We start from the raw sequence: 27,912 nt of genomic DNA on the forward strand, positions 1-27,912 counted from the left end.
TGTTTCGAGGTTGGGTTCCCAGTCCTTGTTGCTGTTACACTTAGTATTTAAAATTGGTAAAATTCAAAAGTGACAAAGAAAAGATGTTTGAAAAACCGTTGCTATGCTGTTGGCATGTATGCCAGATAGCAGATTGTGTCTGTTTTCTCTGCAGAAAACCGTCTCTTCCTTACTCTGCAGGAATTTCAAGTGTGACTTCCTGAGGCACAGGGGATTGCTGCAATACCACACTCCTTGCCACCTGCCTCTGCACCCCAACACTTGGTTTTGTACTCCTGCTACTACCCTTCTTATGCCCTCCAGTTCTCTGGAGGTGACCGAGGTGCTGGCTGCACCCTTCTGTGGGGCACTTCAGCTCACTAAAGCCGCAGGTTTGGCTTGTAGTAGAAAGGTAACAGAGGGCCAGCAGCACCACACCTGATTCAAGTTAAAGACAGGGCCAAAAGTGGGGCATGAGGAGAAATAAATCCTCTCCTCTGGATGCAATGAGCATTATGTCAGCTTCTTCTGAAAATACATGGGTAGCTTCCTACTCTGAATTTCAGCAGCATTTCCTTCCACCTGGGCCATGCTTCCCTGTTTCCCCACGTTATGCTCTGGCTGCTGTGCTTGTTGGGCTCTTCCTTTGTGTGTTTTAACTTCATAACCCTTCAGGAAAGCAGCTGAACAAAACTAAGTCTGCAAGTTAAATTTTAGATAAACTGGTAGATGGCTGATATATGGTTGGTGTGTGGAGTCCTTGTGTCTTTAAGCTGTTTGCATTGGTGAAATTGATTTAACAGCTGACTTATAATTGTTTATTCTGTTCAAGGGGTGATTGTTCCTTGTCTGGACAGTTTCACAAGTAATATGCTGAAGAGGGGAGTGCTGCTCAGTTGTCTTCCTTTGCTTTTACCAGATGATTTTACTAAGAAGAGATGCAGCCTATTGTGACAACAGGCTTGAATTTCTCCTGCAGCAGCTATTTTTTTTTTTTTCTTTCAGAAAAAAAGTCTTGTTAACTCCTGATGTAGTCATGTCTGTGCTAAGTGTGGACTTCAGTAGACATGAGGGCTCTCAGTACCACAGAACTCTGAAGTGGGGAGAAAGGACTGATACAGAAACAACTGTTCGTCTTTTAACAATTGACTTTTTTTATGCACTACACTTCATCCCTCACTCTACAATCTCTCTTCTGTGGTAGCAGAAGAAGAGCAGTTTAGAAAGAAAAGATGAAGGCTCTCTGCTAGTGGTGAGGCTGGGAAAAGAATTCTACCTAATAAGCGCAGTATGTTCCACTAGCATGTGTTGAAATTTCCTTTCCTTTTGGGATCTGGTACATCCATGCAATCATCTGTTAAGAAGTCTGCAACAGTTACTGTTTGCATTGGCCACAACTCATAGCTGCATTAGCACTAATTTCTTAAACATGTCTGAAAAGATGTGATTGGGAGTGAAAAAGCAGAGGTTGTAATTGTAGGATGGCATGTGGTTGTTCAAGTGTATGTGAAGTAGCTGACATTTGTTTAAATGCACTTCACTGGAGCCTATTTTATAAACGGAATAATTCAAGCAAGTTAGAGAGTAGCAAAATTGGGAAAACATTTCCATCATTATATAAATATTTATTTTGAAATGGGCAGATGGTTAAACAGATAGGAATTGGATCCACTTCTAAGCAGAAGTTGTGTTGCTGCGCAGCAATTGTATTGAAATAAAAGTGGTGGGAAGTGAAGGGAAGAATATGAGATAAAGAGGAGAGACTTTTCAGAAGTCAGTTATATCTGAAACAAGAACATGCTTATGAAAATACAGCTACTACAGATTGAGTAAAAATCTAGGGTACTCCTTTGCTGCCACTATGCCACTTTGTTTACCTCTTCCTGTTGCCCCAATTCCCCTTTTGCTGCAGCAGGGTATGTGATCTATATGTAGTGTTTGCTTTTTTTCTTCTTACACCTCTGAAAAGTATTAGATTTCCCTGTCTAACTGGGACTTTTCAAGCTCAAGAGGTATGTTTTGTAGGGAAAAAAAATCAATAGCTAATTACTCAAATTACTTCTTGTCATGCTGAGGGAGTTCTTTGTCACCACTCTGTTTACTCCTGCATTTCCAGTTACCATCTTGCCTATGTTGTTACTGTTGTGGTCTTAAAAACTATGGCAGCAAATTAAGGAAATCAAGATGTCCAATAAATCTTCTGTCTTGCTGACATTTCATTTTCCTTCAGCTCTGTTAAAATTTAAGGCCTTGCTGTCCTGTGTGAATTTCCTGTGGAGTTCTCTTGCAGCTGAAGAAAGTGCAAAGCAAAACCCACTCTGAATGTAGGAAGAAGGAAAGGAAGATAGTTGATTGGGTAAAACTAAAATCTCAACAGCTTCTGAATGCTTTCCAAAGGACTCCTCCTGTTACTTATTTTTCTGGGCCCAGGCAGTTATTTCTAGTTGCTCTTTTGCTTTCTTGCTTTCTTTCTTTCATGAGTTGAGTTTTAGGTTTTAGTCTGTAGCCTTATCTGTTTCTTGACAGCTTACACCTTCATCAGGTGGCTTTGGCAGGGTGGAGTGGGGTGAGCTATAGTCTAATTTTAACCATCAAAACACAATCTGCTGAAGCATGTTGATGACTGCAAGTTCAGGTATGTAACTCCTGCTGTTTTAAGCACAGCAGTTTATTTACTATACTCTGCCACAATAATGATTTGTTTATAAATGAAAAAGAGGATACGTGACTCAAGAATACTACAGCAGTTGCTCTCAGAGATTTCCTTTTGCGCTTGTTCAATGCAAATTTTATCTTCTACAGAGATCTTTGATAGAATTGCAGCATTTTATCATTTTATTGCACAAAACTGGCAGAAGACTTTACAGTGTTATATAGGTTGAAAGAGTTTAAAAGTGAGCAAAAAAATGTGTTGCGAAGTTGCTGTTTAATTCATTATGACTCGCTTGAAAGTTGCCAAAGAAATTAATCTTAAATATTCCTAAGTTAAAGAAACCATTTAAATAAACTACTGAGAAGGAAAGGTTCGACTATCTCTCTTGAGAATAGTTACATTACAAATCATAATTAAATTATTAATTGTCTGTCCACGGTCTTGCCACTATTAGTTCATTTAACATTGAATATGAGGCTTTTTGTTGTGCAAAATTAGCCATTGATAATCCTGTAGCTGCCTCCTCCTATTGTAAAGGGAAAATAGATTGTACAGCCTGGGCTCACACATTTAGGAATTTGTGAAAAGATTGTCCTCTGCCTCTTAATTGGTTCCAGGTGCCTTTGAATTAGGGATGAGTATGGAGAATGCAATCAGACCAGTCATTGGACTGTTTGGTTTGATGGTTTGTTGTTGTTGTGGTGGTGGTGTTTTTTTCTTTGTTGTCATTTGTTTTGTTTGTTGGTTTGGTTTGATTTTTTTCAAATTCACGGAGAACTTGAGGAAATCAGGCAGGCTTCCCACTTCCTTTCATTGGCTGCATTTCATTGGATGTGACCATTAAAGATGCAGAGTCTGAGGCTGTACTAGTCATCTGTATAGAACCGATGCTCCAGAATTTGAGGCTATGAAAGATGTGTGACTTTCTACTGGATGCTCTTCAATTCAATGACCTGGGACAGGTAATCCAGAAAAAGGAAGAAGTCTTGCCTCCAGTAGTTGTGTCGTTTTTTGTGTTGGGCTCATTTAGTAGCCTGCAGCCATAGTCCAATATTCTCTAACCAAGTTCTTATGGACATATCCAGGACTTTGATGTAGCAGAATGTTACAGCAATATACTGGAATTGCAGCATAATCACAATATAGCAGATGCATATCAGTGGAATCACATTTCAAATATACTGTCCAAATTCCCATTACTGGTCTCTAAATGCTTGGTGTCATGACACTGTGTCCTCACAGTTACTGGGAAGAAACATGCAGGTCACAGCCAGCTCAAGCCTGTATTGGTACTGTTTTCCAAGCTGATTTTTTGAGGTACCTATTTTCTCTATATTGGGCTGAGTCACATAAACATTACCCTCCCACACTGGCCAGGTTAGCTTAGACAAACATTACTCTCAGCTAATTATTTCAGGGAAGGCTGTTTATTTGATCTTAGGACTGAATGATGTAGTTGTATTCCTAAAGCAAAATTTTCTATCCAGTCCCTCTTGTGCTGAGATAATTTCATCTTTCTTTATGACAATTCATTGTTTTTCCTTAAATTCTTCCTCAGCTCATTATCCTTGCCCATCTCCTCTGGACATCCTCCATTGCAGAGGTCAGTCACCCATTCTCATACTTTTCAGGAATCTCACACGTATTTTGCAGAAAAAGTTATTTTTTTTGTCTTCAGAAAGGAAGAATTTTCAGGGGTGATACTTTTCCTATATTAAGAGGAAGGCTTAGACTTCCACCTGTACTTAGAGGTTTGTGGTAATAACCACAGCTGCTCACTGTGAAAAAAGGAAGCTTTGGATGTCTACTTTTACAGCGCAGTCCAAATTTCTTGCCCCTTTTTGGTGTGGTTTGGTTTTTTCCCTTCTTCTTTATTTTGTATTGATAGGATCAGACTCTTCATTCATCACTGCAGTGATGCTGATGCTTTCAGGTCCAGAAGAATACCGCCTACATGTAAAGAAAATCTAAGGGAAGAGTTATGGCCAAACTGGTTGTAAACCAGCAAGGTGGAGTCTTACAGAGCTGTAAGAGTTCAGGCCATAGAGGATGGCCCCACTGATAAATGTTTCATTCTAATTATTTTAAGCTTGATCATGCAGGCTTGTCTCATAGGTGTCCTGAGCTGATACATTGTTATATCAAATGATTTTGTGGTGGTGGTTTTAATCCGAGGTTTACTAGGAGTTGATGTCAGAATATTTGTGCTATTATGTTCAGGGACTGAAAAAGAATTTATTTAACAATAACCTCAAATACTGTTTTATGTATATGCTTTCAGTTCTTTATTTTTTTTCTTTCTAAGTTCAAACAGGAAAATATTTTTACTGGTATTCTTTTTTTTTGCATGACAATTGGTCAGAGTTTCTTTATGTCTTCAGCATGGTGAGGAACTGGGCAGGTTCTTTAGTACAGATAATACAGCATGGAAATCTCTTGGTTGTGTATAATAGGAAACATCTATTTCCCCAAGTGAATGCTCCTGTAGCTGTTTCAGCTTAAAGAACTCAGCTTGTTTAGAAATTATCTATGTAAAATATAGGCATCCATAAACTACAGTTACAGGATCAGTGGAGTTACCTTTCTTTGATACTGTCATCAGCTGACAAACTCAAGACTTCTTAATGGTAAATCTTCATATAACTGAAAAAAAAAGTGTAAATGCATATGTAATAAATATTACATTCAAATGTTCAGGCAAGCTTATCATAACATTACTTAACCTAATACTATCACTATGGTGACAACCATCCTTCCATCAATGTTGATATTTGCCTCTTGACCTGTCTATTAAAGTTGCTAGAACTTGGATGTTTTGATTCATATAATAGCCACCAGGTAATTGACATCTATATGACATCAGTGATAAGATGTAATGAAATGAAATAAATATCTGCAAATGGTGCTTTCTTGTGTTGTTCACAGTGCTGCGTGGATTCCTACACCAAATAACAGCTCAGCATCCTTCAACACCTTTTACTTCTTCAGACAGAAGAAATCAGAACTTTACACATGCAGGAGATGGCATTGGCCTTGCTTGTTTTCCACAGTAGGATTGCCATTAAATCTTGCTGCCTGGTAAATCCATCATGTCTGTGATGAGATATGAGTATAGAAGTAAGACTATTCTCCCTGCTAGAAATCTTTTATACTATTGAATAGTATATAATTTTCTCTGACTGTTCCTTGTGTGCCTCGCCTTGCTCATGTACAGCATCACTCTTCTCTCTTAACAAAAGATTTATCTACTTTTTTCTATTATTACTATCAGAATTTATACATCTGTATTTCCCAACACATTTTCTGATCTTTTGTACATGATAATGAGACACTGACCTACTCAGTTACAGTGTTTGTCAGCAACTGAACAGGAAATTGAATTCACAAGATGAGGCAGTAACCCTTTCTTAAGGACTGGTAACTTTTTGCTATTTCATACTATAAAGTGTACCACAGAGATGAAAATGGAAAAGGCAGCTGGAAACAGCATTGGAATGAAAAGCATGTCTCTGAAGACTGCGTCGGGTTAATGGATGAGTTTGGCCTGAGGAAAGAGGAGCTTGCTTAATATTTCAATGGATTTCACTATGTGCTTTCAAGCTGAGTTTTGCTTTTATTGTGCTTGCCTCTTGATTCGTATACATAAGAGATATAGAACTGAGCTTAGTAATTCCCAGGGGATGGGAGAGCTTTCTGAGCAATGTCCTCACCACTGATGTAGCTTTCCCCCTCCACCCCTCAAGAAAAACAAAACAAAACAAAAAAAACCAAAAAAAAAAACCTATAGAAGACCTGCTAGTGCCGAAATGTTGAAAAGCCTGACTGAACATTTTGGGCAGAGCTTTGCTGAATCCCATAAAATTTCTTTGATTCTCCATAATTTCTTTGAATTTCTGAAAAGGAAGTCCACCATGAATTTTTCTCAGCTTCATGCAGAAGAAAGTTTCTGTGGCAGCCTCTGTCTCAGACAAGACTAAACAGCGTGGTTCTTTTGGAGCAAAGTCATGAAGTCATATGTAGCTTCAGCTGCCAATGATGTCACAACAGGAGATGAGCTCACATGCTGTGCTGCTGTCAGATCATGGTAAGGTAAAACCCAGCTGCAATGATAAATGGCTATTTACCTGACTAAGTAAGGTGCCTGATAACATTCCTCTGCAAAACATTACTCATAGAGGAATTAAACTCTGAATTAAACCCTGCAATCTTTTTATTGCTCCTTTTGTTTTCACTGATTATTGTGTTGTTTGCACCTGGTGTTAATGCATCAAGCTCTCTGGGCTTACTGAAAGCCTCAAAACATTACAAACCATATGAAATCAGGTCTATTTGCTGACTTGCATTGAAAGTGAATGTGAGGAGCTGCCCCAGTACATACAAGGATGATAATGGTCTGAGGCAGTTAAAAGGTGGTTTTGGGCCTTTGTGAAATTTAGTAGAGGTGGCATTTGTTCTGTAAACTCTATCAGGGCCTCTGCCCCATCATCTTGCCGGGACTGGCCCTACACTGGCCTTCTGTTGGAGAACTGGACATCTTCCCAGCCCATTTTTCCTGCACCATGGAAATAGTCTGCAGAGCATTTTGGCTGTTATCCCATAGGTTCCTCTTCCTCATAATATATACAAATTGTCAGATTCTGTTCCCAGGTCAGGGAGTTATTCCAAACCAGCATCAGTTTACTAACAGGTGAAGTTACCTAAATACCTTTAGGTTAATTCTTCTGACTAGACGCAGGCAGGTAATTAAAAGCTAGAGGAAATAGGATATTCTGACATGATAGAAAAGGCAAAACTAGTTTTTGCATATTTTATAGGTAATATCAGTTATGCTTTCTAGTGCAGTGAAGATGTAAACATTTGGTTTTGTATTCAGCTTCTCTGGCTTGTAAGAAGCAAGTTAAATGACCAATATCAAACATGTCATCTGGTAGGGACAGCTGTTTAGGCATAAAAATGTTCCAGTTTGCTGTTTCCTAACTTTAAACTATTTGATGAGCTTACACAGTTTTAAGATCTATTTCTCTCTAATGGGTTATAAAAAATAATTACAAAACTATATAAAATAATTACAAAACCATTATTACCAAATAATTACAGGACATTCTACTACCTAACATTACTTTCACATCACTTTTGATATGATTATATATTGCCCAAAAGTTAATTTTTTGCAAATTATACGAAAAGCATACTCTGACTCCATTCAGAAATGGTGAGAACATCTGGTACGCTATGCTATATTTACATTCATGATTAACATAAATTTTTTCCATAGTTCCAGGCTAGTTGATATTACTCAGAACTGTTCTGTTGAGGATATAGGCTATTATGCATGCATGTTAAATCCCTTTATTTCTTCTATACTCAGTGTTCTCAGGCATGAAGTCTGAATGGAGTTTTGTTTGTACATATTCATGAGCATGGCTTTGTAAACTCTAACATAGCAAGTAAATACCTTGAGGTGGGCAACATGGAATTTTAAGCATATAGGTAGAGATTCGAGAGGACTATAATGTTTCATATAATAAGTCATTATAGATGAAATATTCTGGAAGTTATGTGAAAGTTAGTTTCTAGTTCTACATTTAAGTGTCCTATTTTTGTTTATGAATCAGTGAAAACAGAAGCCCAAAATGTCAGTGATGTTCAAAATTATGGTCCTGCATATACTGTCTTTTGTTCCTTCCTGTAAACATTTCTATCTAATCTTAAGAAACCTTTACCAATATAAGACTCAGCATGGCAAGCAGGCATCTCTGGATAGAAGGCTGGCATCCCAGTTCAAAATCTCAGGCAGGAGTTTTCAGAACAGCAGAGGGCTGACTTGAGCCCTACTGTGACACCCTAGAGAAGGACAGGTAGGAGGTGGCAGGTGGTATTACATAAATAACCCTCTGCAAAAACTCTCACACTGTTTTCCTATGGAGAAGGTGATTTTGTGATATTTTGACAGAGGTGAGGTCTGGTCTGTTGACTGGCCTGCTGCCAGAGCAGTTTCTACTATTTTTAGGCAGGGATGATCTGAAGTAAAATGCATGCACATCATAGGACCTTGAGTTTGTGAGACTGAATATGGCTGAGACAATTAGTGCTGCTGCATTTTCTGTAAAAATAGTAGCTTACAACAGCATAGTAGCTGTTGTAGCTTACAATAGCATATAATGAAGAAAGACACAAAAAAGTATTGGCTTCCAAACATTTCTAATGAAATGTGAAAATTGCTTTCATCTTTTAGACAGTCCAGAATGATTACCTCTGTCAAGATACATTTCTAAAGCTAAAAAAATCTCCCTTAATTGGATTGCATGGACTATGTGGACCCACAGGACAACCATCTCTGTTGACTCAGAAAAAGATCATAAAGAGCAAATACCTTCAAATGCAGGCAGGAACAGAACTTGTAGAGTTCATCCAGTTTCTGACAAAGCATTTAATTTTGTGATATCTTCAAGGGAACCCCTCATCCTCCCATGCCAGATAGAGCAGCTCCAAAAAGAAAATTTGTCAGCTACCGTCATTCTGGCTGTGTGTCGGAGCTGTCACATCCAAAGAGAAGTGTATGAAATGGACAAAGCTGTGCAGGGAGTCATGCAGCTTATTGAGGCCATGGGAGGTGGCAGGAATTCAACCCTTGGCCCCGCCTGTCCTTGTCTGTCATGCTAAATAGGTCCACACCCCTCTGGGCACACATAGTTTGCTGTGGTGGTTGCACAGGGATCCCTGGTGGTCTCTGAGGCTGAAGACCATGGTCTTCCTCATGGCTGAACTTTTGAACTTTTCTCCTTTGCGCGTGTGCTTTTGGTCCTTTGGTGCTTACCTGACTCTGTGTATCAGGCTGCATAAGGTTGGAGACAGAGGGGTTTCTTTGTATGGGTTCTTTGCATTCCTTGGTATTGTTCTTTATGTAAGAAGCTTCAGTAATTTGCATTTTCTTATGCCCTTTTGTACCTTGGTGGAGGTTTCTCCAGTAAAAGGTTAAAATTCAATGCATAATTCTGCAAGCTAAAATATAAATGCTTAATTCATTCTGTTAACTTAAGTGAATTCCAAAAATCTCTGTTTCAGGCCAGGAGGGCTTTCCTCATGGTAGCAAGATGCCAAGGAAACCAAGGACTGAAACCACTCTTGTTCTTCAAAACCTTGTCCCTGTACGTGTGAAGCAAAGTGGCAACTGTGCTGGGGCATTGAGTTAGAGATGAGGGCAGTGGGATGTGGGGCAGCTCCTACTGGAACAGGGTGTGTGGAGGAGGAGGGATGGATTAGAGAGGGTGTGAAAACCACCAGTCGCTTGATTTTTAAAAATTTTAAATTTTAATAGTAATAAAATGGTTATAAAAATAATAATACAATTAGAGTAATAAAATTTAGAGTTAGGACAATTACAAGACAATAAAAAGCAAATAATTATGGATGTCCAGATGCTCTCGGACACTAAGTCACGAAAAGCATCCCTTGTGAACAAAGGAATAACCTTAAAAGCAATAGCCTGTTGCATATTCATATATCTCATACATGATGCATAAATTCCTTGCAAATTAAGAACTTTTCTAGTTTTTGTCAACTTCTTCCCCTTAATCCTGGTGGTTCCATAAAGATGGAGAGAAGGTGGAAGAATGTTTGTCTTTTCTGATAAGGAAGCAGTAACTCTTTATGGGCCCCAAGTCACTGCCATCTCTGTATGAAGAGTTTCTTGATTATCTCATCTCTTGCTTGAGCTAGTGAAAAAATCCTACATCCCAGAGTTTCTATTTCAGCATGGTGTTGTAAAACCATATTTAACACACAACTTAAGAGAATTAATACAGCATAACTTTCTAACATTACACATAATATTCATTGTAACGTTTGTGAAAAGCCAATCATAAAAGATGCATTTTTCACAGAGGGGAAAAGGGTAGCAGGGAGAGACTGAATGGGGTTTGCTTGGTGGGGCCAGTGAGCTAGCAAAGAGAAACAAGGAGGGTGCTTAGGGAGACAGGAAGCTGGAGGAGAGTGGACAGGATGTATGGACAGGTGGGCTGTTGGCTGCAAACTGTTCCGTCTGGCACATGGAAATGTCTGGTGCTGGAAAAATTGCTGGTGAGCTGGCTAAAAACAGCTCTGTTCTTGCCCTGTGAAAACACAGGTTTTGAGAAGCTGCTAGGTGAGGAGATGTGTCTGCTGCTGGCCAGAACTGAGATCAGAAAGGACCTGAGAAGTGTCAGGGCAAAGATGAGATTCCAGGAGTTCTGCCCTTTCCCACCCCATTTTTGCTCCACCGTCCCTCACCTTTGTTAAGAATGAAGCCCTATATGTCTAATTAACCACAAAATTAGTATTTAGCAGCAATTTTAATTGAGCAGCAATTTTATATAAAACGAATACAATCAAGTAAGCATGTACAAAGTAAATTTGGAAGAGATTAATTAAGTCTGATTAAGGTTCTGATAAGGCATAAGCAAAACTGACTGGGGTACGGAGAGGGTTTCTCACCCTGCCTCGCATACAAAAGACAAAGGAATCCAAACACAACTTATATGCTGTATGCTAATACATATTCATCAATATTTTCCACAAATCTCCTATTTTCAATTCTTGAAATCTATGTCACTATACAGCATAGCACATGCTCTACTTGCTGCTAAGGGGTCTTCTTGGCTTTTCAGTGTTCGCTTCTGATGAAGGCTTCTCATCATTGTCACCGTCCTTTGAACAACCCTGTAGGTTGCACATGTGCCCCAAGGCTTGTGTTATAGAAGCCAGCATTGTAGTCCAAAAAGAAGCCTTATTATTTCATAGATACCTGGAATCATCCCAATTTTGTCCATTTCAAGGCCGATTCTTTAATTATCCTGAGGTCTATTCTGTTTTGGGATTTTACTTATCTCAAACTACATCCTGTATCCTGTTCTCTCATGAACATCTGAGAACATCTGTTTTGTGACACTTTTTTACATATCCTTTTCTTCTATTACTTTTAAACAAATATTTTCTAAAATATTGATATAGTTACAATTGATAGCATAGTTCTATGGGCAGGTGTTCATCTGCTGTCTTCCTGTGTCATGCCAAATGGTACAAGATGGATTCAGTCCTCCCTTGGGAGCTCCAGGGATCCTGGCTCCATCACAAGTCCTGGCATTCCAGATGGGCCTGCACTGGCTTCTGGCATGTCACCCACAGGGACCAGGGAGGCTGAGATGGGTTTGGGAGGGAGAAGACACGTCTACCGAAAAGTGTCTCTTGTTCTGTAGTGTTGCTTTATCTCTCTTTTCTTCTTCCTGGAGCTGACAAACCTAGGGGTGCAGCAAACTCTACTGGGTTTTTGAAACAAAGCCTCAGAGTTCTGGTTTCAGAGCATCTCCCATCTATGTCCTTCCTCTTCACCATCCTTTTCACTTTAGTCCAGATTTCCCACCCCCTGATTGCCAGCCAGCACTGTCACCTTCCCCTGGAATCTGTGTTTTCCATGCTTGACTGCATGGTACCTTCAGGTAACATGGCTTAGGACTGTCCATTGTAACCCTGAGTTTTCAGTTGCTGCTACTATTAACCATGTGTGCTCAAATGGATGGATTTGTGCCTCTAGGTAGACTTCTAATTTTCTTTTTCTTGGCATTTTTGCTGCCTAGAGGGTGAGGCTTCTAGTGTTGCTTATGTCTAAGCAGTACCTGGCTCTTTGCAGCCTGGAATTGCAGCCTCATATTAGTTAAAAATCCTATGAAAACTGTGGAGAAGCAATGACATTTTCTCATCAGCCACTCAGGTACTGCCACAAACAGTTCTGCCCAAGAATTAATTTGCTACCTCAGGGTGGATGTACCTCATGCTTCATGGCCTGTCTGGCAAAATGGAATATTCATGCATACCTTCCTTTCCAAAATGTTGGAGTGCATGGCTGCATAAAGATTTGTGAACAGAAAACAACAAGCAAACGGAATTTCTGGCTGTAATACTCTCCTCTGGCTCTCTGGTAACCCTGGAAGCCAATGACCAGGCAAAGCTGGCCCTTACCTCTTGTCACAGTCTAGGCAGAGAATGGAGGCAATTTTAACACAACATACTCTGTATTTCTCTCTAATCAACTGTCATGAAGTAGCAAAAAGCCTGCTCCTATAGGCAAACAATAAATTAAATCCATTGCTGCAAGGCAGCATGTTAAAGCCCTGTCAGAAATAAGTGTATCTCATATTGCCTAACAGAGAATGCCTAAATGCAATCTTAGGCAGTAACTACAGTCAGAGGTGTCAATGGGCAAAGGCTGGGGCTTCAGTCATGAAGCTAAAAGATGGATGATCTGAGGGTGCTGAGTCCTGTACAGGACCACAAACATGATGGAAAGTGGCCTGCCTGAGAGCTGGGGATGTGGTAGGCTGCAAGGCCACAGAAGCATAAAAAATTGATAGGATGCTACATTGCAGCAGCAATGTGACTTTGAACCACACTTACATGGCAACATTTTCATTGCAGAAAGATTAATAATCTGGTAAGGTTACAGCTGCCAGTTATCAGTACTCTGTGAGGACCTTAGATAAGACAAATACGAATCACAAAACTTGTGATTGTACCAAAAAGCTGGGCCACTGCAAGAAGTGTACCCAGTGTTGCTGAAAAAACCCAGGCTTCCCATATAAAAGTCAGCAAGGAATTGAATAGCCAGCAAGAAATAATCAAAGCAGGATTTGGGTTTGAGGACAAACTAAAAGAATTTTGTAAGCCTCTTCCTTAAACCTGGGAAGTTCAGAAGAAAACCTCCTCTTTGGAGAGATATGCCAAAGTAACTCTCATTTGAGAAGAAAACAGAGAATATCTTGATAATCCTTCAGCAGATGAGTGTCAAGGGGATGGGAAAGGTGGAACCTGCATCCCTTTTGATTATCAGCAGTTTCTGGTGATAACACCAGTTTCTGCTGTTTCTGAAAGGAGCCTTGTGTGAGGTGTCACTGGGGAGGACTGACAGACGTCTGACAACAGAGGAACTGGCTAAATAATCATCACTCCCATTGCTAAACACAAGATCCTGGGGCAACATTTTCTGTTGAGCTGTGCCAGTGGGTAGTACAGTGCAAGGACTTCCGTGCTGCTGCCTGTGATGTTTTGTGTATGAGATATAAATTTAGAAATCAGCATCGTTTTCCCGCTTACTTCCCCAAATCCATTTTATAGCTCCGGAATAGCAAGTGTAGCATGGAATAAGCTAAGTCAGGTCTGTCCCTACAGCTGATACAGCTGGAACAAACAGATAATCTTTAAGGCATCTGATTTATCTTTGGGTCTGAACTGCAGCCTGTTTTTTTTTTTTTTTCTTCCCAGCTGTAATTAGCAGTAGCATAAAAGATATTTCTCCTCCTTAAAAGACTTTCCTCATGCATACTCCTAGACCGCAGTGCTTATAGCCGTGTAAATACTGCCACAAAGAGATCAGTCAGGGTTTAGGACCCAGAGCCCTGTTTAAGGCTTATGGGATGTGACAGCTGACTGAAAATCAATGAAGTGTGATTTACCAAGCGTCATAGTGAGGGCAAGATAAGGCTAGAAAGGTGCTGCCTTGCCTTACAGACTCAACTGTCTGCTTCGATTTTTAACTAGATTGTTTTGGTCCCCTACAAAGATGAGACCCACTTGCTAATGGAAACAGAAGATCAGATTTAAAGGAAAAGCCACGGTGGTACCCATGCTTTGCCTAGTGCTCATTGTGCTGTGTCTGAGCTGCTCAGGTAGGTGTGATTTCTTCTTCTTCCAAGCTGAGCTGCAAGTGTTCAATATGCTTTTTTTTCCCTGTTATTCCAAATAGCTGCTGCTTTCTGGGATACAGTAAATCCTTTAAACGCTGTGTAAGTGGCAGAGGAGGGTTGTATCAGTTGCTGCCTTTGTATTGCAACCACGATCAGTTTGACAACTAGGTTTTAATTACTGGTGATGGGGCAATTGCTGGCTAGAATTCAACAAAAAATCCTAAGGTCTACTTTTGGCTGCTAAAGAGAATTAAGGGAGAATTTCTGTTACCAAGAGAAAAATCTGAAATGCTTCAGGCAAGCAGATAAAAAGCTGTGTCTTGTCTCTACTTAATTGGGGTGTTTTGCACATTTGTTTAGCAGACTTTCTGCCCCAGAACTTCTGTTCTGCACCCATGGGGAACTGCTACTTGGACAGATCACGGAGAGAGACAAGAACCTGGGGGAGATGGCAGACAGGGCTTGAGTACTGGAATGCATGTTAACCTGCCAGGAAACTCCCCGGTTTTTGCCTCTCAGTGTATCATATGGTAGATTCAGGGATGTCTCTGTCCTATGTCTGCTTCTCTCTTTTTTTTTTTTTTGTTTTTGGTTTTTTTGGGAGTTTTGTTTTTGTTTTGGTTTTTTTTTTATTTTTTTTTTGGTTTTTTTTTCAAAGGCAGTGCTACCTTGTTCAATATTTTCTCCATGGTTTTATCTAGCTTAATCATAAAATAGGGCTTGGACAAAGGAATTGTTAGGTTATTTTCCCACATGATATTTCTTATTAATAACTTCGTTTTTAAGCTGTCTTTGTGGAAGTACTGAGGCTGTCTTAGAGAGGCAGCAATCTTCTTCCTTCTGGCTTTCTTCCTTGTGAGACCCCTCAAGTCTTTTTCACTTTTTTGTGACTTTCTCAGCAGATGAGATTCAACATATCCAGCCCCAAACCCATCTTTACCACCTGTCTTCTGTACCCAGTTGGAGCATTAGGTACCTTTTCTTTTGAGGGAGGTCGTGAACACCCACGGACACAGAGGGTGTGTGGCTGCATATATGTGTGCAGGATGTCATACTCAAATAAAAACAGGGATGTATTCTGGCAGTAAGACAGAGCTGGTTTTAATTGTGCATATTTTGGGGTTGTGGATTTTTCTATTCAATGGCTTTTCTGTTGAACTTTTTTTTTAACAACCATACACCCCTATGAATCTAAAGGGAAAAAGAAATGTCTGGGAGATGGAGTCTCTGCAAAGATTCTTATAGTTAAGGGATTGGACCTCTGAGGTTGTGGGTGATGAGGGGGGAGGAATGTGTTCTTTCTTCTTCTTGCTGCAGATGCAATACCCCTCTGCCATGTTTGGGCAGCCAATCTAGTTTCCTAGGACAGTCTGCAGTCTCTGTCCTTTGCTGTGGTAGACCTAGGGTCAGCTCTGGCATGAGAATTAACCCTGGAACAAGCAGAAGGGGCTTGTTCCAGGGTTAATTGTGGAAATAGCAGACCTCAAGGGTTTGTGACAAAGTGACAAGGCAGAGTGTGGCCACAGGACCACTATAAACTATGCTGGCAGCTTCATGAGACATGCATGGCTCTGGGATGAAGCAGGTGGAAATGAGTGTGAAAGCTCCCTGTGGCCAGCCAGCCTCAGCCTGCCCAGGGCTTGGTAACCCCACCACAGCTGTATTGCAGCTACAGAGGACAAACACAGCTTGTGTTAGAACATCTGACAGTAAAGTTGTTATCCTGTGAGTGCAAGCACAGGTTTTGGAATTTATAGCTCCTCAAAGAGGAATGGTATCTTGCTGTGGCTGGAAGTGGGGAATAACGGTGTTGCTTGGAGCTTCTGCTATCCTGGGGGGATCCGGAGAGCGTTAAAGAAAGATTTTGTTCCATGGAAAGCTCTGTTATGAGATCAGGTTTTTGCTTTGGGCAGTGCTTCAACCTGTGTTGCTTGCTGTGAGGTCTAGCCCTGTCTGCACCCTCAGACAGACCCTGACCGAGGTGGAGGAGCCTGTTGTGCTCAGGAGATGAGCAGCAGATGGGGACACGGGCAGAGACAGTGGTCTGTGGCCACATCCTTTCCTCCATGTAGAGGCAGAGCTAAACCCTCTGCCTCCAGTTCTCTCCCTGGAGGGGCTGCTGGGTTTGAGTTATCCTTTCTCTCCATGTGGCACAGGGGCCCTGCTGCGGGCTGCCTTAACTCTGGGTGTTGATGCACACGGTGTGGGAACACACTGACTGTGCCCTCCAGGGCTCTGCTGCTGCCAAATCCTGGCACCATCCATGGGCCATGACCCTCTGCCTGCAGACCCCTCCTGCTCCTGCTGCTTGGCAATCCAGGCACAGATGTTCTGCTCACCCTGGGGCTGGCAAGGCACAAGCTGGGCCCTGTGAGGTCCCTTTTGACTCCTGACACAGCAAAATTGGCTGTGATGCCTGGTGTGTGGGGCCAGTCTTTTTTCCTCCGTGGTGGTTTTGAAGAGATAAAATCCTTCTCACCCTTGGTTGCTGTGTATGTGCACAAGGGAAGAGATGGAGATCATGTCAGAACCTCAACACCATAGGGAGTGGGGCTGAAGTTTGGGAAAGGATAAAGAGTCTGAGCTGCCCTTTCCCCTTCATGGTATCAAGGGGAAGGGGGAGCTTGCTATCAGTGATTGTGAGAGTCACAAGTCACACAGGTACAGACTGTGATGGCTGTGTGCCTGGCAGATCTGACTGCATCATCCAGCTCCTGTTGCTGCCAGATGGGCTCTTTTTGCTTTTGCAAACTCAAGGCACAAAGTCATTAGTGCTCTGATCTGATGTTTTTATTTTAATGTGAGTTGGTCTTGGGCTATCTTGCCTTTTGGTTCACTGGCCCTGGTTCTGCTGTGAGGCTGTGCATCTGAATTCCTGCACAATTTGCTGTACATGACAAGACCTGCCTAAAGGTGAATTTTCCTCACATCCTTGCTCTGTCTCACTTTTTCAAGGTCATGGCATTCTCCATGTCTTCTTTCTGGCAATGCCTCCACTCTGTGTTGCATTCTTCCAGGTGTGAATGCCTTCAGTTCAGTTGCTGAAAATGAGGATGCGCTCCTCAAGCACTTATTTGAAGGCTATCAGAAATGGGTCCGCCCTGTGGAAAACTCCAACGACACCATCAAAGTCCTTTTTGGGTTAAAGATATCACAGCTTGTGGATGTGGTAAGTGTTGTGTTAGTAAAACACCACTTTTGTAGATAGTTGTGCCTTCACCTGAGAGGACTGGTAATGTAATTAGCTTTTGCCTCCTAACACAAAAAATGTACAGCGATGGGTGGGCAGCAAAACACTGAGCATGAAATGCTGCTAGTGGTATGACCTTCTTCCCCACCCCAGCTCCCCTCTACCCCTAGCATGGACTGTAGGTCTCATTTGTTTTGACAGAAACCTGAAGGTCCTTTTTTCCTTGTTGTTCTCAGGGAAAAAGGCCTAATTTCCATAAGGTTTTAATCAAACAACCCATTGCAGACAGTCTTTGACATCTATGTTGCAATTTAATGACAGCTACAGGAAAGGACTGAGAGAGTTGGACATTATTCATTCCAATCAAGCTTGCATTGAGGCCAAAGATAGTTCAAGTCTTAACCCATCTGGTCACTAAGATAAAACTCTCGAGGCAAAATAGCTAATCCTGTGTTTCTGCTCTTGTGCAAATTTTCCCTTCTCTTTCTGCTGCAGTCCGTGGTGGAATTTGCACAATGCCCAGAGGTACCCACACAGCAGTGTGCTACTCACATCCCCCAGCCCCTGGTAATGTCCCCTTGTGCTGTGGAAGGCACACTCTAATTTTGTGCGTTATTTACACACTTAGGACAATGTTTCAGCTTGTATCTTCCCAAACTCACTCCAGGCTGTGCAGTGTGGGGAGATGAGCCATCCTATGAGCCTACAACCATGCATGACCTGATTCCTCTTGCTGGCTGAGCCCTGCTGCATCCTGGGTCTTTGGTATATGGTTCCTTTGAGCTCCTGTGGAATGCTGGACCTCGGTTTTCCAGCCTCAGAGACTCCCAGCGATGGCAGGGACAGCACCTAAAAAAGTCAGAGTTTCTCTCAATGATGACTGAAGATCCAAGCCCATGGGGAAACAGGACCATAGGGATCTCCTCATCTTGGCACAGGGGTGGACTCAGCAGGCATAGGGTCTGTTTCTAATGGCTGCTTTGGTATTGCAATCCTCTCTCCCTTGTATCACTCTAGGATGAGAAGAATCAGCTGATGACAACCAACGTGTGGCTGAAACAGGTAAATTAGACCACATCAGACCTCCCTTTTCCCCATGGGAACTGCTTAGCTGAGTAGCCATCTCAGTTTGCCAGTCACTGTGCCATCCATCCCACTTCACAGTGCTGAGTGGCCAGCACCAAGATACCTAACCTGAGGTTTTTACTTCACTCTTCTCACTTCAGACTATGTATAGAGACAGAAAGGCAGGCAAATAGGCCTTTAGGTCACAGGGTACCCTCTCCTCCTGACCTGCAGCCCAGCTGTGTGCTCAAGACAGTATTTGTTTCAGGGAAGTGACACAGCTGGTACTGCAGTGGCTATCCCTGGGATGTTGTATGTGCCCTGAGGGACTATCCTGTCTCATACTTAGAGGTCACACAAATACTGTCTCCCTTGCCTGAGCCAGGAGTGGTGCCTCGGATAGATTTCTTTATTCCTCAGCATATATCAAGAGAAAGAAGAGGCCAGTATGCTAAACGCATGCAACACAGAACTTTTCCCATTAAAAGCTATAGCAAATTAATCAGATCTCTCTATCCTAATTGTTTTTGGAACAGATAGTGATTTGTACAAATGAGAGAAAGGTGCAAGTTGAACTGTTAGGTCTCCTTTCTTCTTCTTCACTCCTGAAGAATACTGTTATTGGTTTAGGTTACATTGCACCAGTTTATTGACCTTGTGACAATTATTTTAAGTCTCTCAGCCTTGTGAGTATCTGTAAAGATGTCAGCTGATCCCGGGAAAAGGACACAAAAAACAAACCGTACCTGAAATCATGCCATGAGAAAAGATTCTTGGAGGTCACTGGGCTGGTGGAGGAGAAATGGGACTCAGTTTTTCTCTCAGTCTGGGTCCTATACTGCTGCAGTGAGTGTGAGATTCTGGCTGGAGCAAGACCTCTAAAAACAAATATGCATATTGTGTGTAAAGATGATCTCTACCTTGAAGAGGGAAAAGCTCAGACTTCCCCTCACTGTGGGGAAGACAGGATTTTCCCCTTTTGCTGGAGAAATTTCTCTCTGACCCAAATACAACTGCTAGGAACCTGCCCTGAATTAATACTCTGCAGAGTTACAATTTCCCCACCTTTTGCTGCAATTGTAGAGCCCCTTTTGTGCACAAAACCACATCCTGGCTCCCTTACTTTGAGTATTCACTTGGGCAGAGAGCAGAACCCTTCTGTAAAGGGCCCTCATCTGTTCTCCTTTCCAACCCACTCTCTGTGCAGGCTGTGGCACTCACCTGCAGGACCAAGCCCTGTGAACTTTAGACACACTGATTTCTCTGGAAGACTTTGGAATCCTCAGACTTTAGCCAGGGCAGCTCCTCAGGAAAAACACAGGACTGCGATTTCCCAGAGCTGGACTCTCTGGAGTTGTTACCATTTCTAACACTGCTTCTCCATCTGATGAGCTGAGAACATCAAGACCCAAGGTAGTGCAAAGGGAGTGGAAATGAGGCACAGGCTGTGGCTTTCACATGTATACGTGCCCTCAGGAGCTCAGGCTGAGCACTAAATACCTGTGCCTGACCCAGGTGTCCTGCTGTGGAGGTTGTGTGCTCATGCAGGCCCAGCTCCCTCAGCTTTTCCTTGTAAGAGGGATGATCCAGTCCTCTCATCATCTTTGTAACCCTCTGCCAGATCTGCTTCAGAGCTCCATGTTTTCTTTGTCCTGAGGAGCCCAGAACTGGACACAGAACCCCAGATGTGCCTCACCAGGGCTGAGCAGAGGGTCAGGGTCACCTCCCTCAACCTGCAGGCAATGCTCTTCCTATTCCTCAGGATCCCATTGGCCTCTTGGCCCCAGGACACACTGCTGGCTCATGGACAGCTTGTTGTCCACCAGCACCCCCAGGTCCTTCTCCACGGAGCTGCTTCCCAGCAGGTCACCCTCAGCCTGTGCTGGTGCCTGGGGTTGTTCCTCCCAGATGGAGGACCCTGAATTTGTCTCTGTTGAATTCCAGATGTTTCTTCTCTTCCCACCCCTCCAGCTTGTCAAGGTCCTTCTGAAGGGCTGCACATCCCTCTGGGGTATTGGCCACTCCTGTGAACTTTGTGTCATGCTGAGAATTCATCTGCCCTTCGTTAAGTCACTGGTGAATAAGTTAAGCAACACTAGGCCCAGTATGGAACCTTGGGGGGCACCATCAGTGGCAGGCTTCCACCCTGTGGCACTGATTACAAGCTCTTTGGGATCTGCTGTTCTGCCAGGTCTCCATCCACCTCACTGTTCACTCATCCACTCCATACATCCTGAGTTTGCCTACAAGGATATTGTGAAAGAGACAGTGTTGAAAGCCTTGCTGTAATCAAGGTAGACACCATGCAGTGCTCTCTGCTTGTCCATCCAGGGAGTTGTTTCATCATGGAAGGCAATGAGGTCAATCAAGCATTATTTACTTTTAGTGAATCCATGCTGATTGCTCCTGACCACCTTCATAATTTCTCAGCAACAGTTTTACTTTTCTTGGATAAGCAAACCTTAAACACAAGCATTTTCATTTCCTTTTTTAGTTAACCTCAAACATCTTTGTGCTCAAGATGGTGGGACTTGATGCAGAAGGAGGCTGATACACAAGGTTCAGAGGAGCCTTTAATGGTTGCTGAGAAAGTGTCTGGATTCAGGCAAGCTGTGGGGTCTACTAGCAAGGGTCAAGGCTGTGAGTCTAGTGTATTTTGTTCCACTAGTGGTAGGTTAAACTCTTCAATGGCAGCACAGAAATGGAAATTTGGTAGAACTGGAGGAAGGAGAGAGCAATTGTATAGTCTGGAGCAGCTTGGAAAAAATGGAGAAGAGAGGAAAGAGCCTTATGCATCTGCTGTTATGGTTTGTGTCAGCATAGCCCACAGGGAGATTCCTGTTTTAAACTGTTCATCCAAATCTGCACACAGCCCATTTTCTGCTCTAGTAAGAAGAAACAACCATTTGCCTTGCAGACATGAAAGAGCACTTTAGCTGGGCCAGAGGGGGAAAGTGAGGAGTATTGCAGATGGAGCAAATCACCCAGGCCAAGGGGCTGCTCCAATTCAACTCCAGAGGGATGATTCTATCTTCAGGTGGTTCAGAGGGTATTTGCTGCTTTTGTCTTATTGGAAGCTACAAGATGACTGTGTTGGTTGATGCTGGCCCTGGCTGTCCCCTTGCATGATGTATGTTTCCAGCCTAAGCCCCGTTGTACCCATTGCAGGAAGTGTCCAGGACACAGGTGAGACTGTGACCACTTAACAGCCTTCTGGAAACATCTGTGAGATACCCATCCTCATAGAAAAGATAATGCTAAAAGTAGTGTACTCTGTCCCTGATTCTGAGGCTATGAACAGCAATGGCCCTCCTCTCTTTCCATGCCTGAACAATAACAAAAGTCTCTAGTACAGCTGTGAAAAGCATGTGGAATCAAAGAAATGAGAAGGGAACTGTTATAAGTAAAAATTAATCGAGCCAAATCTGATATTCAATAAAAATAGATCCGAGATAGCCACAATCCAATCAAAAAGGTCAGTGCCAAGCCCTGGATTGGTGCAGGGTGAGACACAGGTTTGACCCCTGCAGCATAGGGTCCCCTGTGTTCACACTGACCATCCTGTTTAAGCAGTTTTTATACAGTTTATTCTGCCTGAGGCAGAGTTTTTGGAGATCAGGCTTTTCTTTCCATTCAGAGTCCCGCATATTAATAGAATTTCTTTTCTCTACTTGAGTTGAAAAAAACTATGTCCGAGAGTGATGTACATCCCTGATTGAGTTACTGGAACTTGGCATTAGGATGTATCTTTCTGGTGGCTGCAGCTAGCTGCAGCTATCTCAAGCTTAGATATTTATCACTTGGGAGTTCCTTGGATCACCTTGGGAAACGACCCATCTCCAGGCGAGCCACGTTTATTCGTTTGCAAATGAAGCACTCCTCCCTCTTGTCAGGTTTCAACATATGTGAGGCAATCCCCTGGCTCTGATTCGCATGCTTAAAACTTTATAGAAATATTTCTTGGCAATATAACATATTACATCTATATATATCACTTTATAGGCACGAATTATCCATATTACACATAACAGAACCATATGGACAATTAATAGACAATATTGCTTTTTTGGTTCATCCTAAGTCATGGAGGAAATTACCCAGTGAAGGCTGAGACCTCCACATCCCTGGAGGTCTCTTAGTGCTGCAGCTTAATGGAAATTTGTTCATTTTCCACTTCTTGGTATTGACCAGAGTCTACAGCTCTTGCATGACGTTGCTGCTATTTCTGTGGGCAAATGAATATCCTCATCAATAATGAACAAGGATCAGAGAGCTGATTTTCCATTGCCTTTCTGTGGAAATCTCCAGGTTGTTGGAGCCATTTTGTTATGATCTCCCTACCTGAAAATCAAAAAAAGGAGGGAGAAATTAATCTAGAGTTCAGCATGATGAAAATGGAGAGGACCCTCTCTGCTTTTGTAATCAAATACTTATCACATACTTTACAATAACATAATATTATTTTTCCTGCAATAGTCTGCAGATCCTTCTGATGAAAGAGCAATTTTGGTTTTTTTTGCAAGGATGGGTTCTGGGGTCTCACCTGTGTCTGGAGGGGCAGTGCTTGTGAGGATCGTCACCTCCCAGCCATGCCAGTCTGGCACCCTCTCTGCAGCTGAGCAGCCTCATAGCAGGTTCTGCCTGCTGTGCTGTGCTGTGCAGTTGTTGAGGCAAACGTGAGGGTGAGGAAAGAGGCTGCTGCATATGAGTAGGCAGAGAACTCTGCTGTTTTTTTTAGGAATGGATCGACCACAAGCTCTCCTGGAATCCAGATGAATACGGTGGGATCACCGCTATCCGGATCCCCTCTGAGTCTCTGTGGCTTCCCGACATCGTTTTGTTTGAAAAGTGAGTAGTGTGGCTCCTTGCTCTGGGCTTGGGCCAGAGCTTGGGCAAGGTATGTCAGCTACCATGAGGCTTGTGTGTGCTGTCAGAAGGCTGCTTCTGTAGGCAGTGTGAATGTTGTGCACCTTGTGCTCCAGGTGAGGGACAGAAAGCAGAGCTCAAATGGGGTGTGACTGGGGCAAACACAGTCCTGAACTTGGTACTGTTTCTTCCTGTCCAACTCCCAGTGCTGATGGACGTTTTGAGGGATCCCTGATGACCAAAGCCATAGTGAAGTACAATGGAGTGGTGACCTGGACACCACCGGCCAGTTATAAGAGCTCCTGCACAATGGATGTGACCTTCTTCCCCTTCGACAGGCAGAACTGCTCCATGAAGTTTGGGTCGTGGACATATGATGGCAATATGGTGGACTTGATTTTAGTGGATGAAAATGTAGACAGGAAAGACTTCTTTGATAATGGGGAGTGGGAGATCTTAAACGCCAAAGGTATGAAAGGCAACAGGAAGGATGGGCTGTATTCTTACCCATTTGTTACTTACTCCTTTGTGTTGAGGCGCCTTCCATTGTTTTACACTCTTTTCTTAATAATCCCTTGCCTGGGATTGTCTTTTTTAACTGTCCTAGTGTTTTACCTACCTTCAGATGAAGGTGAAAAGCTTTCATTGTCAACGTCAGTTCTAGTCTCCCTCACTGTTTTCCTTTTAGTGATTGAGGAAATAATCCCTTCTTCTTCCAAAGTCATCCCTCTGATCGGTGAGTATCTGCTCTTCATCATGATTTTTGTGACCCTCTCTATCATTGTGACTGTGTTTGTCATCAATGTCCACCACCGATCCTCAGCAACTTACCATCCCATGGCACCCTGGGTTAAAAGGCTCTTTCTCCAGAAGTTGCCTCGTCTGCTCTGCATGAGGGCCCATGTAGATCGCTACTCATTCTCAGAGACTGAAGAAAAGGGAACCACCTCGAAATCAAAGTTTCTGGGGAAGCAGAAATACAAGCAAGCAAAAGACGGAGAAAAAGTTGTTATTGCCTTTCTGGAAAAGGCAGCTGACTCCATTCGGTACATTTCCAGGCATGTTAAAAAGGAGCATTTCATCAGACAGGTAGGTGGAAGGAGGGCAAAGAGGGAATCACTCTTTCCTTGACAGCAATGGCTTCCAAACTCTTTCCTTTTCTTCATGCTCTTCCCTTTGCCTCTTCTTCCTGCTCTCCTCTAGACATATTCTTCAGCAGACCTTGATAAATAATGTTTTTTGAGACAACACATAGCTTCAAGCAGAAGCATATTATTCTGTGGGAGTCCCTGCTCTTCACACATGCCAGAAACTCCAGGAGCCTCTCCTGGAGGAATTCCTGGTTTGGGTTTATTTGAATAACCTTGTCCTGTGTAAACTTGGGATACACACAAATCTGGAAGCCTCTAAACTCATATACTCAAAAATGTAACTTTTACACTTACAGTTAGACTTATATCTATGGTATTTGCCAGGTGCCAGTCCTGGCCTCCCAGCACATACTGTGCACTGCATAGTTGCTCTGTTTTGAATGAAGGTCTTCCAGATTTTCACTAACACTTGTTTAGATTAGCTCCCAGCTACTATCCTTCACCTCTCAATGAGCCCCCTGGCCTTTAAAATAGCAAATTACTGTGTTTGCAAACAATGAATCTCATGCGAGGGTAGGACAGCAGAGCAATGCAGCTAGCAGCATTTGAAAAAACTTCTGTTAGCATCCTTCTAGCAAGAGCTAGGGCTTTGTTTAAACTGTGCTGAGAGGACTGCAGCAGAAGCAAGAGCAGTAAATCAAACATGTAGAATGTGAACACATACTGTCCATGACTAATACCTGTTTGAAGCGGAAATAATTTTAATAAAAAGGTTCCTTGAATCAACTTAATAAATAGCACTTTTCACTAAGCATAGTTGTGCCAGCAATCACCATTCAAAATTCCCCTCCTGAGTGTACCCAGTCTGAGCCAACAAATCACATATGCAAACACAAGTAAATTGAACTGCTGGTACTGGAATCAATGCCTGTGACAAGTGTTGTGTCAGAGCCTCATCCTGGAGTTTACAGGGAGATGCAGGTCTGTAAAAAGAAATCCAGTTCACTGGAAAGCCATCCTCAAGGCTAAGTCTGTAAATTTTCATAGATGCATTTAACTAAAAGCTTTTGTGCAGGCTGAGGAAGTCTCATCACCACGTGCATAGAACTATGGAATTGCTTTGGGGGTTTGAGTGATTTTCAGTTATGAGTGCTGAAAAGGTGATCTCTGTTAGTTTTAGGCTACCACATACTACAAAAATCTAATTTTAAAACAGATTTGGGGAGCTATGTAGCAGTATTAACACAGTACCAGGCTTGTTACTATTTATGTTTATCCTCCCTCTGTCCTTCCCAGGTTGTACAAGACTGGAAGTTTGTAGCTCAAGTCCTGGATCGGATCTTCCTGTGGTTATTTCTGGTGGTGTCAGTGACGGGTTCAGTTCTCATCTTCACCCCTGCATTACGGATGTGGCTGAACAACACTTTGTAGAAAACACTCCCTCAGTAACATACAACAAGTACAGTGCCAAGGGACGGTGGTGTCTTGGAGCTTGGTCTCTGCTGTACAAGAGGGGAAGCAGCAGGTGCTAGTAACAGTGGGCATTTATTAGATCTTTCAATCTCAATAATAACTCTATCAGTTACAGATTTTGCTGAAATCAGAGAAGAGCTTGGTGCACAGCCAAGGCCTAAAGTGAGCTGGGGTTGCTGGGGTTATTATTTTATTGTTAGCTTGGTTGTATTACTATAAAAGCCAAGATAATTAGTTAATATTGGAAATAGAAGGTGTTGCACAATCATTATATTTAAAAGGTAGATCTGCCAGTTAAAATGCTACATTGTAAAAAAAGTTACAGTAGGAACAGAAATCTCTACTCAGTTTATCTGTGTTTCCAATTAAAAAGCAGTAAGTCTCTACAGATTGCTTTATGCATGTGTCAGAACTGGTAATTGCATAGCATGTGCATCAGAAAAAGTATAAATTCTTCTTAGGTGGGATGCTCGAAACCTTGACTGTCTAGCCTTGCTGCAGGATCAGCTATACACACTTTGTCTCTCACCTCAGCCATCAGGATTGCCTACTTTTCAGTATTATTTTCAGTATTATTTGCAGTTTTGTGTGCTGCTTGCTGCTCTGTAGCACACCAGAAAGCTGACAAAGTGAGGATTCCCCCCCATGCTCCACATTATGAACTATTATTCCTTCACCCGCTTGTTCACAAGTGGAAGATCACCTAAGCAAAGGTGGCTGTGCTATTCCATAAGGCGACAGTGATACTCCTGAAATATTCATCTGGAAGGAAGCTGCAGACATCTCTTTTGGCAGATGGAAGTTTTGGTTGTTGCAGAGTGGGGTTTCTCTTGAGAGCTGGTGGGCTGGTCACCAGGAAGACACATTTTTAGATGTTGGCTTGTCCAGGTTTCCTGGGCAATTCAGAATTTCACTCCTTTGATCAATTTATTATGGGATCCTTTTGCATGATTAGAAACAGCTCTTAAAAGTGTTAAATAAGTGAGATGTGACAGAAAACACCCAGGTGAAACTCTTGAACATAGGAATGAAGCTGTCACTGCTTTTGCTGGGGCAGTGTTTTCCAACATGGCGTGCTTTAGAAATCCCATTCAGAACTTGCAAATATTTTCAGGGTTAGCAAGGGATGTGGAGATCCAATTTTTGACAATCTAAATATGTGTTAAAGTTTTAGCTAGACTTGAAACTGTCTCTCTAGAGATGGAGGTTAGAAAGTGTTAAAAATACCTAGAGGTGTTCTTGTGCTTGGATTGTGCATGCACACCAGACCTCCATGAGTTAATGTAATCCTATCATGTTGTGTCAATGTAGAAACTTCTGCTCACTTGTGCAATTATTATCAATAAAGATGTATTTAGTTATTAAATAAATTATTATTATTAATAAAGATGTATTTAGATGATTCCTGGGTTGTCCATACACTCGAGTTTGCTGTTGATTTGTTGTCAACAAAGCTAGACTGTAGCCAATTTTAAAAGTTTAGTCCCAAATCTATTCAAAGAGGGGTTGTCCTTATTGCTTTTTAGCTCTCTCTGTGAGTTTGAGCAAGAAGCATTCAGATGTGGTTATTTTATTGCTGGAATAAACTCATTTAGCTGGGCATATATAGAGAGATATCTTAGCATAAGATACTGCCATAAAACTTGGCTATTAAAACAGTAAAACTCATACACATTGACCATTCTATCAGTTGCTCCTCTCTTCTTGCATAAAGTGCATTTGTTCCCCTAGACAGTACTGTGCAATGTCTGTAGGAAAAGAGCCAGGAGGCTGTTCTTTCCAGTGTTTCCAGACTTTTGAGGTCCAGTGGCAATAGGTATTCCCTATGAGCACAGTGTCCAGGAGGTTGCTGTTAGCCACGACAGACGACAGCCTCCTCTC

The 27,912-nt window shown here is 42.3% G+C and overlaps 1 protein-coding gene across 3 annotated transcripts; it reads left to right on the top strand.

Moving 5' to 3' along the window:
• Positions 1-59: 59 nt before the first annotated feature.
• CHRNB3 (cholinergic receptor nicotinic beta 3 subunit) lies at positions 60-27,433 on the top strand. Of its 3 annotated transcripts, XM_021547980.3 has the most exons (7): positions 60-6,716; positions 14,201-14,328; positions 17,364-17,515; positions 18,554-18,598; positions 23,340-23,449; positions 23,674-24,556; positions 25,855-27,430. In XM_021547980.3, the coding sequence occupies exons 2-7, from the start codon at positions 14,286-14,288 to the stop codon at positions 25,987-25,989; spliced, it is 1,368 nt and encodes a 455-aa protein (XP_021403655.1). In that variant the 5' UTR covers positions 60-6,716; positions 14,201-14,285; the 3' UTR covers positions 25,990-27,430. The 3 variants fall into 3 exon arrangements, with proteins under 3 accessions (XP_021403655.1, XP_077646491.1, XP_085423435.1); XM_077790365.2 differs by lacking the exon at positions 14,201-14,328 and having other exon boundaries at positions 25,855-27,433; XM_085567309.1 differs by lacking the exon at positions 60-6,716 and having other exon boundaries at positions 8,765-14,328.
• Positions 27,434-27,912: the final 479 nt, after the last annotated feature.

This window comes from Lonchura striata, chromosome Z (genome assembly GCF_050655825.1).
Source record: "Lonchura striata isolate lonStrDom1 chromosome Z, ASM5065582v1, whole genome shotgun sequence".
Lineage (NCBI taxonomy): Eukaryota > Metazoa > Chordata > Aves > Passeriformes > Estrildidae > Lonchura > Lonchura striata.